This window comes from Rhea americana, unplaced genomic scaffold, assembly GCF_003343005.1.
Source record: "Rhea americana isolate MKP2758 unplaced genomic scaffold, rheAme1 scaffold_7, whole genome shotgun sequence".
Classification (NCBI taxonomy): domain Eukaryota; kingdom Metazoa; phylum Chordata; class Aves; order Rheiformes; family Rheidae; genus Rhea; species Rhea americana.
The window spans coordinates 6,510,924-6,526,047 of NW_028186867.1; the positions used below are offsets into that span (position 1 = coordinate 6,510,924).

The window sequence follows — 15,124 nt, forward strand, 5'->3', positions numbered from 1 at the left end:
TGGAGGAGGAAGCAGTCTTGAGAAATGTGAAGAGAGCAGTCAAGGGACAGTAAAAGTAAAGCTTTTAACATGCAGTTGTTTGAATTTGGGTTGAGAAAATTTCAAATCTCTGGAATTGTTGTTGGACAGAAAAAGGAACTCAGGCAGAGAGGTCACATCATTACATACACGCAGAATTAAAAAAACCCACTATTTTATGGTTCCTGATAACCAGAATGAAAACCAAAGATGATAAAAACTAGAGGAATTTCTCTTATTTTAGTTAGGGAAACACTTCTTGATCACCTCCCCAAGGCAAATAGGAAGTTTCCAGGTACATTGATCAGTCTTGCCCCGAATAGCAAGGGAAAACATGTTGAATCACCTAGGCAAACTAACAGGGAAAGGCGGGTAACAGCCTTGTGAAGCAAAGGGTATAGGTAGTCCCGTAAACAAGTCCAACAAAATAGATGGACCAACAAGGAATCCGTGAGCTAGCATTGAGTAGACATGAGCATCACAGCAAGGAACACAAGCAGCAGGCATGAGCAAGCATGCTGGACTTGTCTCCTATGCAGCAGGTATGCAGGCTGAAACTTTCCATAAGGGCCTGAAGGGTTTGGAAAGATCACTTTGAAAGATCCTGGCTGTGGCATTTTCTGCAGTACTGCACGCAGCTGCAGTCATGGAACAACCTGTTACCCAAAGAAGTAACTAGTCAGATTCAAGCTTAAAATCTATTTTTTATTGGGAATAACTGGTAAGAGTACAGGAGAGAAGTGTGCAGAATTCAGGAGGAAAAAACGTACTTAGATACACATACATATAAAATCACACTTCTGTTGCAACTGAGTGATTAGCTGCCTAGGCCACAGGCAGGACCAACAAGAGTCAGGGTTCACAAAAGAAGTGGCATCCTTCAGCTGGAACCAAACTTCTTTCACAAGTGTAAAGGAAGTGGAAACACAGTGTGTCAACAAGACAGATTACCCTGGCTACCCCTGGGAAGCCTTCTGCCTTTTTGTGTATCTCCTAGGTCAGATGATAAAAGCTTCTGCCCTACCAAACTGAGTCTTCTTGGGGACAGCTGTCCTCGGATAGCCCAGCTGTGCGCAGCCTGTCTCAGTCTGGAGTTGGTTTCCTGCATGGTGCATTCAACCCTTCTGCTTTTTTCTGATTAACCCCAAATTTGGTCAGGTTTTACTCATTACTCCTAAGTCATTAGTGGCAGACAGAAAACTTATCACAGCTTATGTGGCAACAAACTCCATGGCAGGGGGGATGGAACTCTGTCCACAAGAGCCATGTGCATCCATTGGAGAAAACTTCCAGCTCCAACACTGTGAAAGGGCCTGAATTTTAGAACTGCCTGCAATACATGGGCATCATGCAAAACATAGAAGTCAGTATCTTGTAAACCTTCATCCTATTGCTTGGTTCCTACAGAATCTCTTTAAACATCACAAAGAACAATAAAATTCCCTTTACTTCTCCTGTTGTGCTGCTCTCAAGAGCTCAGTCAGTTCAGACCACCAAGAAAAACAAAATAACACAGAATAAGTGGGCATAAGTCATTACTCTCATATGTCCAGAGAGAAGCCCAGCAAAATGCCTGGCCTCAAGTCTGTCTGTCTGTCTTGCAGAGAACCTTTGCATAGCTGACCTAAGATTTCTCTGCAAAGGCTATCACTGCTCTTCAATCTCACAGCTCGAAGAGCAACACAGCCAAAAATTCACCAGGTGGAAAAACAAAGAGCTAATTATCAAGTAGCAAAGATGCTTTTTGTGAGAAATCTGAAGATTGTATTATCCAACTATGTGTAGCAGCCTCACAGATCACGTTCCTCAAAGTTTTGCTAGAACAATGCTAAACAGTGCTGGTGGCAAATTACTTACAGAAAGGTTAGAGGATCACACAATCACAGAATAACTGAGGTTGGAATGGACCTCTGGAGATCATATAGCCCAACCTCCCAACCTCTTTTACAGGGGAGCCTAGAACTGGATGCAGTACTCCAGATGTGGCCTCTACAGGGTGGAGTAGAGCAGCAGGGTCACCTCCCTCAACCTGCTGGCAACACTCTTCCTAATGCACCCCAGGGTACCACTGGGCTTCATGGTACATTGCTGGCTCATAGTCAACTTMTTGTCCATCAGGACTCTCTGCTCCTTCTCCACAGAGCTGCTGTCAACCTCTATCATGTAGTGGTGCATGGGGTTATTTTTCCCTAGGTGCAGGACCCTACATTTAGCTTGGCTGAACCTCATGAGGTTCCTCTCTGCCCAGCTCTCCAGCCTGTCCAGGTCTCTCTGAATGGCAGCACAGCCCTCAGGTGTGTCAGTCACTCCTCCCAGTTTGGTATCATCAGCAAACTTGCTGAGGAGGCACTCAGTCCCTTCATCCAGGTCACTAATGAATAAATTGAAGAAGATGGGAGCCAGTATTGACCCCTGKGGGACACCACTAGCTATCGGTCTCCAACTAGACTCCGCACCACTGAGCACAACCCACTGAGCTCTGCCTTTTAGCCAGWTCTCAATCTACCTCACTCTCCACTCATCTAACCCACACTTCCTGAGCTTATCTAGGAGGATGTTATGGGAGACAATGTCAAAAGCCTTGCTCAAGTCAAGGTATACAACGTCCACTGCTCTTCTCTCATCTGCCCAGCCAGTCATTCCATCAKAGAAGGCTMTCAGATTGGTTAAGCAGGATTTCCCTTGGTGAATCCATGCTGGCTACTCCTGATCACCTTCTTTTCCTCCATATGCTTAGAGATGACATCCATGATGAGCTGTYCCATCACCTTTCCAGGGGTGGAGATGAGGCTGACTGGCCTGTATTTGCCTAAAAGATGCTGGGAGGATGCAACTATACCTATTGCTGAATATTGCTTAATATTCATTAAAATATTCAAGAAACCCTTGATCTTTGGGTCAAGGAGAAGGAACTCAACAGATGACAGAAAGGGGAAAGGCACAATAGAAAGGACAGAGACTCAGAAAGAAAAGCAGACTAAAACCGTGTAGAAAATACAAGAAATAGAACTRAGGATACAAATAAACATAATCCATCTGTAATAGCACATGAGACCTGCCATAATATTATTCTATGGTTTCGAAGCTCTGGGTCTCTCAAAATGCATATAGAGAAATGTTTACTTTTGCTATCCTAATGTTTTTTCTATTCTCTACTACACCATTTCCTTAGTCATCTAGCAAGAGAGGGTGGTTTGTCACCATCTAAACACTGACCGCTCTCAAATTCTGCAATCACTATTCTACACTTGGTTCATTTCCTTGTGTATTCCAGGTAATGATGGGTCATGATGGGCATTCTTTAAACTTGCAGTGTCTTTCTATTTTGTTACAGCTAAAAGATATGTCAGAATCAAGTGAGCATCTTGCCTATTCAATTTTTTTTTTCCAAGCTACTAAGTAATGTCTAAGACATGCAAACCAGRGCACTTTTTCAGAGTTGAGAACTAACACACACAGGTACTACATTTGAGGAATTAGTTTTGASAAACCAAAATGACCTGGTCTCGCTCTTTTTCAAGGGCAGAATTACCACTGGCATCAGCTGAGATGGGAATTCTCTGACTCATCAAGGTTATGCAGCCGCACACACAACCCGACACATCACAGCATACTGACCAGAACTCGCCTGTCTGCTGGCTCAAGAAACAGTGCAGCCACATAAGCAAATGACAGTCCACAGRCATAAGTTTTCTCGAGGGGAAAAGATGTATAGGAGAAAGGTCAGGAAGGATTTTTCTTTTTCTAGMACACAACACAGGCTGTTTTTACTGCGYTCCTCATTCAAGGGTAAAATTAAYATTTCCTTGGTGAAAAAAGCACAGGGTTCAYGTTTAGCCACTTAGTTGATTCACTTAAAAGSGTAATTAATTCACAGATTCCACCGCTTCCTTCAGGCTATTTTTAGCATGAAATAATACTACTGGTGCAGCTAAAGAAGCAAAATMATTTCTCTGAACTCTTTTTTTAAGGATGGGAGGATGCGAGATCAACAAGGAACTGAGTCAGCCCCACACATCGCTGCTAGCTGCTTGGTCAACCTCATTTCTTCATTTTGTGCTTGTGTCTGGCTGCTGCAGGATGTAACACCTTGCTTTGTCTAGAGAGCAAGCGAGTGTTCAGAACAAATTACTCACAGGCTGCAGCTCCTGGCAAAGTCACCTTCATGCCGCGTAACCCACAGGTAGCAGCGCTGCAGAGGGACAGCAGCTTACAAGGGAACTAGCTGAAACCCACTGCCCAGCGTCTGGCCTACCCTGTAGATACCTGTACTGTGAGAACCTGCTTGGGCAGAAGTGAGCCGCCTGCTCAGTGGTTCAGGGATCGTGCCCTGTTGCTTTTAAGGATGAAAGGACCATTGAGGCCTTGCCACGTGATTTTCTAGCTATCACAGAATATGACAAAAGGCCAACTTTTCCCTGCTGAGAGGGGCTGATCCCTCTACAGTTCTTTCTACAGTCAAAGAAGAGAGAGGGCTCCTTTAGATGGCTGCTGAGGAGTCTATCTCAGCTTCCTCTAGTAACCTAGTCAATATGCAAGGGCAACTAGCCTTCAAGTCACATCTCTAGAATATGACCTTTTGGTGCCTATTCCAAATGTTTCTCACTCCAGTAATCTAGTTTTCTACTTCCAGAAACTAGGCAGTTTATTGCAGATTGTACTTCACCAAATGATTTAAAGACATCATCAGAGGTAAGTAGGAAGGTAGCAAGCATGTTATTGAATTCATTGGCTGCGTTGTTCACCCACTCAGTTGATGTCTCAAGGTCTGTATAGAGCATTGCTGTGCTCTAGTCACTCATCAAGCTAGGCTACAAACTTCTATTTTTCAAAAGAAATTTAAAACCTAGGGAAAAAATATTTTTCATATGCAACTCATCCGGGCTCAGCTTTTTCTGAAATTCAGAAGTGTCAAACTACAGGGAGTTATAACTTAGCCTACTTACGCTATATCAGTCCCAGAGAACATGAATGCATGTAGCATAACAGAGCTTAGTTTTATTTTGCAAGAGGTGGAGTACAAATTAGACTGCATTTGTCAGGTACAATGTTAAACTTGGAAAGAATGAAAAAAACTTAAACACAAAAATGGCAGAGTAGGAAGTACACACTTTCCTTGGCAAATTTCTTTCATGGGTCATTCTCAGTGGAACTGCTCTTGATTCCTCTCTTYCCTATTCAGGGCCAGAGGCAAGCCACCATCAACCTGCCAGACTCGCAATCCATGCACACTCAAACTGCACCAGTAGAGAGTCTCCTAACAGCGTACCAGCTTACAAAYGAGTTCAATGCCTTAGCTAGAGCTAAGCTGATGGCTGCTGCCTAAGAAAAGCRTACCATATTTGCCCACTTATGCTCCTAACAAGACAGAAGAAAGAAGATACAATTATTTCCTTCCTAAAATAGCATCATAGAGCTTTCCAGTTCTCTTGACTTGAATCTCTGTGAAGCCAGCTGCCTGCAGGAGATTGCTGTATTCTGCAGGTGTTCGCTCTTTTCCTTCAGTCTGTACCAACATATTCATTGAATACAGTTGGGTTTCTAAGGGTCCACTTTTGTCTTCATTCAGAAGTGATTCAACCAGTAGCACTCCACCGCCTGGTTGAATAAAGACATATAAAACACATGCTGAGCTGTAAGAAGATGAGGTAATTTTCAGCTGAGTTAGGCAGGATCCTAACCGTTAGTTTCAGTAAAAAGCAGCCTTTAAGTCATATCACAGAAGACAATAAATGAGCAACAACCTCAGAGCATGTCTCTTCTTGACTACTTCAGGTACTTCAGTACCTGAAGTGGATGTTAAGGCTGGGATTGAAATTCTTGTCTCTCTCAGCTGAAATCCCAAGAGCTGAGATTAACAATTTCACTGAAAACTACATCCTATTGGCTGTACTTTGAAAGCTCCAAAGGTTTGATGTGATGCTTAATGGGATTTCTTCTATGACTTGTGTATCTTAACACTGCCCCCAGGTTCCATTCATGTGACTTTTTATGCACCTAAATATCTGGAAAGGATTCCAGATTCCCTGTGCATTCACAGAGRAGGTGACTAAACCTAGAAGCCGGATATGAGCATTTGCAACTGGATTTGGCCCTGTCTGGTTCAGCTGCACACCGCTGAAGTGAAAGGCTAAACCAAAGCACATTTGAACAGAAATCCTGCCAGCCAAATTACCCATTACAACTGCTCTGTTTTGTGTAACTGATAGAGGAGAATCTCCCTATTTTTCAAGAGTTCAAACCTACCAGGTTTGCAAGCCTTGTGGACTTTTGCCAGCAGCTGCTTGCATTTGTCATCGTCCCAGTCATGCAGTATCTTGGATAAAATGTAAAGATCAGCTTCTGGAATTGAATCTTTAAAAAAATCTCCTGTAAAGCAAGAGTACATGTATTACAGAATATCCCAAAATATAGAGGGCTGAGTTAAGCAAATATTTCCAGCTCTGTTCGGTCCCAGAGATTCTAACTTGCCATTTCAATGACTCARGTTAGACAGTTAATAAAGTTACCAGGTAAAAGTCCTTTCATGACATTGCATAGGGATTTTTGTTTTGTTTCATTTTGTTTTGTTTTGTTTTTTTGTTCCTTGTCCAGCCTGTAGGAGAATTGAAGTGTTTAAACAGCAGTTCATTTGAAATAATTATTGATGCACAGGGAAGCACTGGAGTTTGATGTTTCATCCGAAGACATAGGCCTTCAGTTTCATAAAAAAGTAAAAAAAAAAAAAGATTCTCATAAGTCGCACAGAAAAAGGAAGAACTTCTCTTAGCTATACATGGTTTCAGTTCTTAAAAACCTCCAGGAGGCATTGAACCACTGTAAGTCCACAAGGAAAAATGCAAATCTCGCACTTCCTAGTACTGGCTACATGGTGATGCCTTTTATTCAGCACCTGGCATACTGAATTCATACTTTTATGTCTGCATCTTCACTCTCATTTCTTTGTATCACTGGCAGACATAGGACTTCCCATATATCTCCCTCTTCCTTTTATATACTCCTTCCCTTCCTCAAAGCCTTCCTTTCACTCTCAGAAGGTGAAGCATTATTATGYCATTCCAACATTTTGGCAACTTTTGAAAACATCAAAAACCASATCTGCCTACACTCAGTTTCAGAGATGGTACAAAGACCATGCAAGATCTGAAGGCTGAGCAAAAGGCATTAGACTAGCTCACCTATGTTCAAAGCCTCAAATGTCTGGGAACTGGAAAACATAACAATTTGACTAGAGAAGCGAAAACCCCTTGCTCAGAGCAGGCCTGCTGTCCCAYATAGCTACTGGAGGTCTGCATAGGAAAAAAGAGAATGTATATGAAGCTTGGTAACATGCATGACAACTGTCCACAGTTGCAGGGGTTGTTTTGCAGTGTTCTTGTTCTGAAGAAATAGAGTAATTTGCAGGAGTAAAGAGTTTCTTAGTCACTCTGTAATTGTGTGTCTCTCTTGAGGGAAGGTAGCTGGAGGTGCACAACCAGGACCGCCATCCTGTCATGTTCTACAATGAGTTGCAGATATGGGCTATGGAGGATGCTGTCTGGGGAGAAAGAACTAGGAGATCCTGCTCAAGTAAGGGGCAACTGGAGGCCTGAGCTTCAAACGAGAGACTTCCAAGAAGACACAAGGGCTCAGAAGCAGCAGCTGTGACAATACAACTCCAGAAGAATTCCTTTTGAGAGTGCCCAAACACATTAGGAGTGCCTCTGCGCACTCACCTTGGCTGCTAGTAATCCTCCACTCTCTAAACACACAGATAGCTCTTGAGGAAAAAGGCTGGGAAAACTGCTAGCCTTCTGCACTGTTGCCTTTCCAACCAGATGCTTCACAAGGCAAGGTCGTACAAATGCACTGACAGCCAAATGTACAAATGCACAAACTCCCAGCCTCTGCCAGGTGAGCGAGCAGGCTTACGTGGCCTCCACCACCCAGGGAGCTCGCTTGCATCCACCATCCTGCAGCCATACGCTCCTCCAGCACACACCAGCACCCTCCCCGCAGCAGYCGGCACTTACCTTCGTGGAAAGTGATCCGATGCTCCTCCGAGGGAACAAACCACTCTTTGGCCACTTGCACGACTTTTGGCAGGTCGTAAATTGTGACCGTGGAGTTTGGGTACACAGAAACACACTCCTGCGCCAAAGCCCCTCCACCTCCTTTGGAGAGAGCAGAGGTGGTCAGTGCTGACACAAAACCACCCCGCTCATCAACATGCCTGTGCGGTGACRCAGGCAGTGGYGCATTCGGCCTCACGGCACCTCGTTCGCACGTTTGTCCCTCAGCTGTCATGGAAGCGGAGGAAGARGGACAAGCGTGGCCACGGACTCCGTCTGCTCTGCAAGAAGCCCCTGGGCTCGTGGCRGCCAGGCCTGTGGGCTAAGGCCCTGGCCTTGGCAGCTCTTACACACCTCCTCAGCTAGAGCTGCTCTGGCAGCTGGAAGAGAGGAAATGGTAAGAAAAGCCGCTAAACCACGCAGTGGGAAGGGAGTGGATGGAGTCCGTGATGGAGACTCTCAGYTSCCATGAGCCCTGGCAGCGTTCAGCAGTGCTGGAACAGCGAGGTCCTTTGGGGTGAGAGGCTACAGACAGTCTCCCTACCTAACATGACTGAAGTGGAAGAGGGAGAGATGCTGGCACCAGAGGGATGTGCCAAGCAAGGAAGGAGAAGAATATCAAACCCTACTCAGACTTACRAGATGCTCTAGAGAAAAACAAGCAAACAAAAAAAAAACACTACTTATTTTCCTTTCCAACCCAACCCAAAAAGTAGAAAGCTGTCTTTATTGCTGACAAGTTTCGCAGATCTATTCGCCTTTACATTGCTATGCACATCTTGTAATGCAGGTGCTGTTTTGCTTTTCAAAGCTCATAAAAGATGACAGTTCAGAGGCTTGTAAAAGAAGATCTAGTGACACTCACCTCCCAGGTCATAAATATGCCTGAAAGGGGAAAGGTCAAATGCAGCAAGAACATCTCTACCACATATACTCCATACTGAGTTCTGGCCAGCCATGAATTTCAGCATTTCTGCTTCTGACCTAGTATTGCAAACAGAGACAGCATGTGRAAATGTAGCTTATAATGTCCTTGGTGACTCATAGAGTACAACTCCCATCAAGAGTTTTAGTTCAAACACTAATCTCTGATTCTACTACCGTGCAATAAATTCACTTTGCATATAAAGCCTACTTTTAGACTTACTGTGATGTATTCCTTCATTTGAATAGAGAATTAAGACTAGTGAAGTCCAACAGTGTAGACATTACTAATTTTTAGGCTTTCAAGGGATTTTTCATTCAACTACCATTGCRATGTGCCAAAGACATCCTTTGATATGGTTTTCAGAACAGCAATTTCTGTTTTTCTTTTCAAAATACCAGTGTCCCAACAATACATATGCATAAAAGGAAATACTGTAAAAAGGAAATACTTAAAATATTTCAGATGAGTAGGACTTACACATCAGCATATTTAAGTGCTTTGGGTCATAATTCAAAATAGATATTTTTTCTATGTTAAGAAGAATGAAATTCCAGTTTATATAGTAATGATTACCTGTACATTGCTCCAAAAGGATCTTTAGAGGAAATGCCAAAAGCTCTTTCATATTGGTTTCTTCCTTCTCTAAAGGAGTAAAACGACAAAAAAGCATATTAAAGTGGATTACTTTTTCTTTCCCCCTGGAAAAGAAGTTGCAAATTTAATTCATCACTGTGCATAGGAACTACCTTGGGCAAGATATATKCCAGTCTGTTTGTAATAGCTGAGATCATTCTGACACCCTTACCTGCTATCCACAAAAGGATAAAACAAAAGGTTTTTTTAATGTTATTATTTTGAACAGGAATATCTGATTCTTTATGAGACCACATCCGGAGTGAAAGGGTGAGACCATGGTACCCCCATGCATCATGGTCATCAGCTGCGCAGACTGAAACAAGTGAGACTCCATCTCCATATTAACCTACCCTTGTTCTCACTTCTTTTGCAACAGAACTATCCTTGTCCATTAGCCCTTACCATTTACAGGTATCTTCCAACAAGAGCCGCTGTAATGATCAAGTGCTATCCTGAGGGCCACCAAACATTCAGAAATCTGATTCCTAAATTTGCTCTACAAACAGGAGCCCCACTGCCCTCAAGAACACGYGATGCAGTAATGACAACACCATACTTCAGCCATTCGTATTTCTTTCCAAGAACCAGCCAGTGTCTTTCTTGTGTCCTTCCCCTAAAACACTCTGCTCACAGCAGCCTCACTCGTGCAGCAAAGCAGRCTGCAATAGGCAGCACACAACACACACTCTCCTCCTTACCTCACAGCATCGGTCAGGTAGTGCCAGCACAAATAGACTGTGTTGGAGTAATACATCATAATATKATACTGAGACTTGGGACTTGATTTTGTAAGGTAGAGGTTGGAAATTTCCGTGTTTCTGTAGTAAGCTAAAGAGATGAAATGAATATATTTACTAATATGTATACTATCATCTTGCCCAGCCTGTCGCACAGCATGATATTTATCACCAAAAAAAAAAAAAGATATTTACTTGCAGATAAAAAGAAAAGAAAASAAAACAAAACAAAACAAAAGGTATACAGCAGAGTATACAGCAGTAGCATACAGCCAGAGACAGAAAAACGTTGCATTTATAATCAGTTCCTTCAGGTATTATATTCCAGGGTAGGTGAGCAGTAGTGAAATCTGTGTTGCTCCATTCACCGTAGGTAAACACCATGTACCTACACTTACCCCAACATCAAACATTTCTTTGAGGAAGAGAAAGAGGAAAGTCTTATGATGAGTGTCATTATTTATCTATAATTTTTCCTTTCAGAGAAAGGTCTGTGCTCTATGTAACCGAAAAGCCTTTGAAGAAAAGTCTTTTTTTCTAAATGGTAAAGTAGTCAAGTGTGGAYTCTCATCCCCAGAACATTGTACTCCCCCCTTTTATCCCTTCTCCATGCACAAGGGCAGTCTCTTTCTGCAGACAGACCAACATTCAAAGCACACACTGTGGAAATCCCTCCTGCTTCCTCCAGTGCAGCCCCAGTGGCATCACCCACTCTGGTAGCGTAAAGGACCTGAGRCYTCAGCTCACRCTAGGGCAGCAGCGTGATGTGGAGAGCACATCCAGATCCTGCAGRGCTACCCATGCCCCTACTTGCCTTGGGACAAGCCCAGGGAAGACATATAAATAGATGCAAAGGCTCATGCTGTTCTCCTTGCCACTGCCGGGCAGCTGCTGTAAGCCTTGAAACAGCTCGAGAGAACACAAGCCAGAGCAGGACACAGAACTGCGCTTCTTTTACATCTTTAGTCGTGTTGACATTTGCTGCTGCCCTTTCAGCCAAAGAAAGGCTGCTGTTCCCAAGCAATTGTCTCTTTTTGCCACCTACAGTCACTGRCCTAATCCTGGAGCTCCTCTCTCCACACACACACCTTGCTTTGCTTTCAAAACCGTCAGACCTTTCAGTCTTTTGGYTTCTTCCCCTTCTTCTGCCATTATTACCTCCTCCTCTTGTCACCTCTACTGCCAACAGCTTCAGTCCCACGCAAGCATCCAGAAGTCTTTCTGTCCCGCTGGGGCTGCTACCCAAGCGTGCAGCAATGGCATCCGAAGACAGGGGCTCTCCTGACTCCAGCAGTAGATCAAACACTCCCAACTCACAGGCAGTAAACAAAACCTGGATGTCAAGAAAGGTGTCAGTGAGTGGAAGCGAATCAGGAGAAAGTGCCAAGGCCTATTGCATTTCTAACTTTGCTAAATTTGAGAAAAAGAAAAATCTATATGTTCTATAATGATTTTGATGGAAAGATGTTCCTTCTGACACTCAAGTGCAATGATTAACCTAAAGTTCTTTTGAGTACTGAATATACCATACACTGCTTGCAGTGCACTCTTTTCATTTCTCTTTCTTTAGTGGTTGTGATATTGCATTTGCAAAGGGCCACATTTTAAGACTAGGTTTTGTGTGTAAATGCTACTGCCTGTACCTTAGCTTCAGAGCACATTTTGACAACAGTCTCTCTTGCTTTCTGCCTGGAGRGCACAAGCACAGCACTGTGTGATCTTTTGGCTAAAGATCTAACATGCATTACAGTGAATCCTGGGGACTCCAGAGTGGCTTGCAGTGGGAAGCATGTCAATCCTCCCAGGATAAATTCCACATGTACCAACTCCTGGAACAAGTCTGCAATCTTTGGACAAACATACATAACCTAAGTTCACACAGTGAAAATATCCTTCTTTGGCTGTACACAGTCAAGTCCATAAATAATAGTTGTCCAGTTCACCACTCATACAAACTCTCCTAATACACTAAGGAACACAGTTCGCGAATTGGCTGTCTGTATTTATGGTGATTTGGTAACATCCATGGAGCTTTCTTTTCCTCTCAGTAAGAACTGTTTAGGCAGGATCTCAACATTACTGAGATAATTTCTGGAAACATAATACCAATGTGAATTTGAAAAGTATTTGGGCACCCATCTTTCACCCCAAATAAAAAAGAATTGTCCTCATCCATTTTTTGCCACTCTTCACGGACAGCTCTCCCTTTCCAGAGTCTTTGAGTAAGCAATATTTGCACACCTCAGCAGAGCATTCCTTCTATTACCATTTCTGCCAGGGTTACAATGAGGAAAAATAGTAACAACAATTAAATTGTGGAATGAGGGAAAAAAAAAAGGCACCAAATAGGAGTACAAGACTTTCATGCCCTTCTGTGCGCACAGACACACACACATGCACAAACATCATCAGCAAACATTACGGAAATTGAAATGACTAGCTCTGCGTCTGTCTCAATTAGACGCTGTCTGGAAAAGTGTCATTATACCAGCCTATGTTTCCTACACCTGAAAAGTAGGTAATATACGGAAGTTACCAAGTTCAGCCCGCCACATAATGCACACAGTCAAGCCTGAGAGGGGGAGGAAATTATTCTTTGAGAACATATTTGAAAAACCTTGCTGTTTGGTATGCCAGCATGAAAAAAAAAAAAAAAAGGTGATGTAAGCCAGTCTTCTGTTTCTCAAACTGAAAAATATAGAAGAAATCCCACTACTTAAGGAACCTTGCACAGCTGAGACAGTAAACATCAAGCCCTCAGCCATAACCCCCTGCTTTTTCAAAGCCTCAAGGAGACAGTACTTCTGCACATCCAAGCCCCCAAAATCTAGATGGGTACCAATAAATATTATGTCCATTCTGAGGGGTCAAGGTCTCTCTCAAACCTCTTTCCTTTCCAAAATTCATCCATTAATACAACTAATTTAAATCCAATGTACTATTAGGATGCTTTCTTATCAGACTGTTTTTTCTCCAAAGAATTACACTAAGGATATGAAGTGAGACTTTTGAATATTTCTTTCTGCATACTCTTAGACATCTATCCAATACTGACTGATACTTCTTACCTTTGAGACTAAAAATCCATTGGTGTATTGGAATATGATTTGAGGGTAGTCAAGGTCTTCTGTGGAGCCCATCTTCCTCCTGTACTGAAGCACAGATCCTCTCCTCCTYTTAATTTAAATAAGCTTCTTTCCACCAAGCTCAGAGCACACCAGGTGATCCGCTTAATCCTATTGCTTCTGAGAAACACATCAGTTACAAAATACATTGGATTCAGTGGGTACTTCTGCTAGGTTCATTGCTGTTTCTTCGGAGCTTTCGTCCTCAAGTACAGGGCTCAAGAAGCAGTGCAGACTAAAGTGGTATCATCACTTCAGTGGTTAACTACTCAACCTACTATTTCAGAAACAACTGAAAGCTTGCGACAAGCAAATAAGAAATCACTGCAAAACAGCATCCAGAACCCAAACTCAGAGTGCATAAACCAAAGCACAGCCTTTTTTTTGCACAGCCTTTTTCGGGACTTTTTCAAAAGCAGCTTTGCTCAGAGGGGCTGGAACTGTGACACTGAAAAAAGATCCTTCAGCTAGARATCCTTGCATRTRTCAGCCAGTCCAAYGGCCTCTGACACCAGAGGAATGAGGACAATTTGGCAACACGCTTCTTCACGTAGAAGTTGCACCTTTTGTGGAGGCTAAGGAGGAGGGAGTATGAGCTCAGCTGAGAATGGTCAGGGCACACTCCTGAACCAGCCTGTCTCCTCTCAGAGCACGCTAATGCAAGTCACCTCYCCCTCCCCATGAATTAGAGACATACGCACAGCGGTTGCTTTGAGCCAGCTACAACCCAGAGACATGTTGAGCCATGGGTTCTGGATCACATGTCCAAGGCCTCAGACCTTACCTGTGCAAGAAGGAGGATCAACATAACTATTATGGAGTGAAGAAGAGCCATGGCGGGATGAATCTGAGAACAGAGTCCATACAAGGAGCTGGAGGAGAAGAACATACCCCACCATAATCAGGCCCAAGGTGAAACTTGCTGTGGCATACACAGGTCGAGGTGACCCTGGAGCTGGCTATGGGGTACACCCATCTTTAAGTCCAGATTGAGCCATTCCCTGGAGAAGCTAAGAGTCTGTTTGTAGTGCTGTCCTGTTGCAGCAATTAATTTGCTCTGACAACACTCACTCAGGTAAAGTCTACTAGGAATTAAATCTACTTTTGCTTCCTTTCCATATTTTTCAGGTATCTTAAAAGGCAGTGCTTATCCCTGGCTGCCAACACTGGAAAACATATCATCCTTGTGATTTTCCCTGTTWTGGCAAAGCAGCATGCTCAGTAGTGTTCTACATTTTCCTTCTGGCTAGCATAGCCTTGCTCTCCCTTCTTTTCAAAACYAATGAGGGACATGCAGAAAGTGCATGTGGGGAAAGAATGAAAGGGCAGTCAAGTTCCAAATGTGAATTTGAATTAATCTGAGAATAGATTACTCTTCATGGAAAGGACACCTGATAGGCGTTTTGTCAGAAACTTAATGCCTTTAATTACTTTCACAAGACATCTCTGCYATAGTATTCATTAGTCAAGTTCGTAAATGCCTGCAATCTTGCCCTGAGCATTTGTGGGCAAAAGCATCAACTCTCAGGAAAGGTCAGACCCTTTCCATCAAGAAAAGGCTCTTTCATAGTTTTACATCATTTAGTGATAATTCAGGTAGCAACAGTAATTCAGACCATGATTCAGGTG

General features: G+C 43.2%; 1 protein-coding gene across 1 annotated transcript; it reads right to left on the minus strand.

Moving 5' to 3' along the window:
- Window positions 1-5,404: 5,404 nt before the first annotated feature.
- On the minus strand, window positions 5,405-13,510 carry LOC146586288 (acetylserotonin O-methyltransferase). Its single transcript, XM_085321484.1, has 8 exons — window positions 13,439-13,510; window positions 11,529-11,703; window positions 10,332-10,461; window positions 9,571-9,639; window positions 8,935-9,053; window positions 8,031-8,171; window positions 6,265-6,387; window positions 5,405-5,616 (listed from the first exon to the last, which is right to left on the minus strand). The coding sequence occupies exons 1-8, from the start codon at window positions 13,508-13,510 to the stop codon at window positions 5,405-5,407; spliced, it is 1,041 nt and encodes a 346-aa protein (XP_085177610.1).
- Window positions 13,511-15,124: the final 1,614 nt, after the last annotated feature.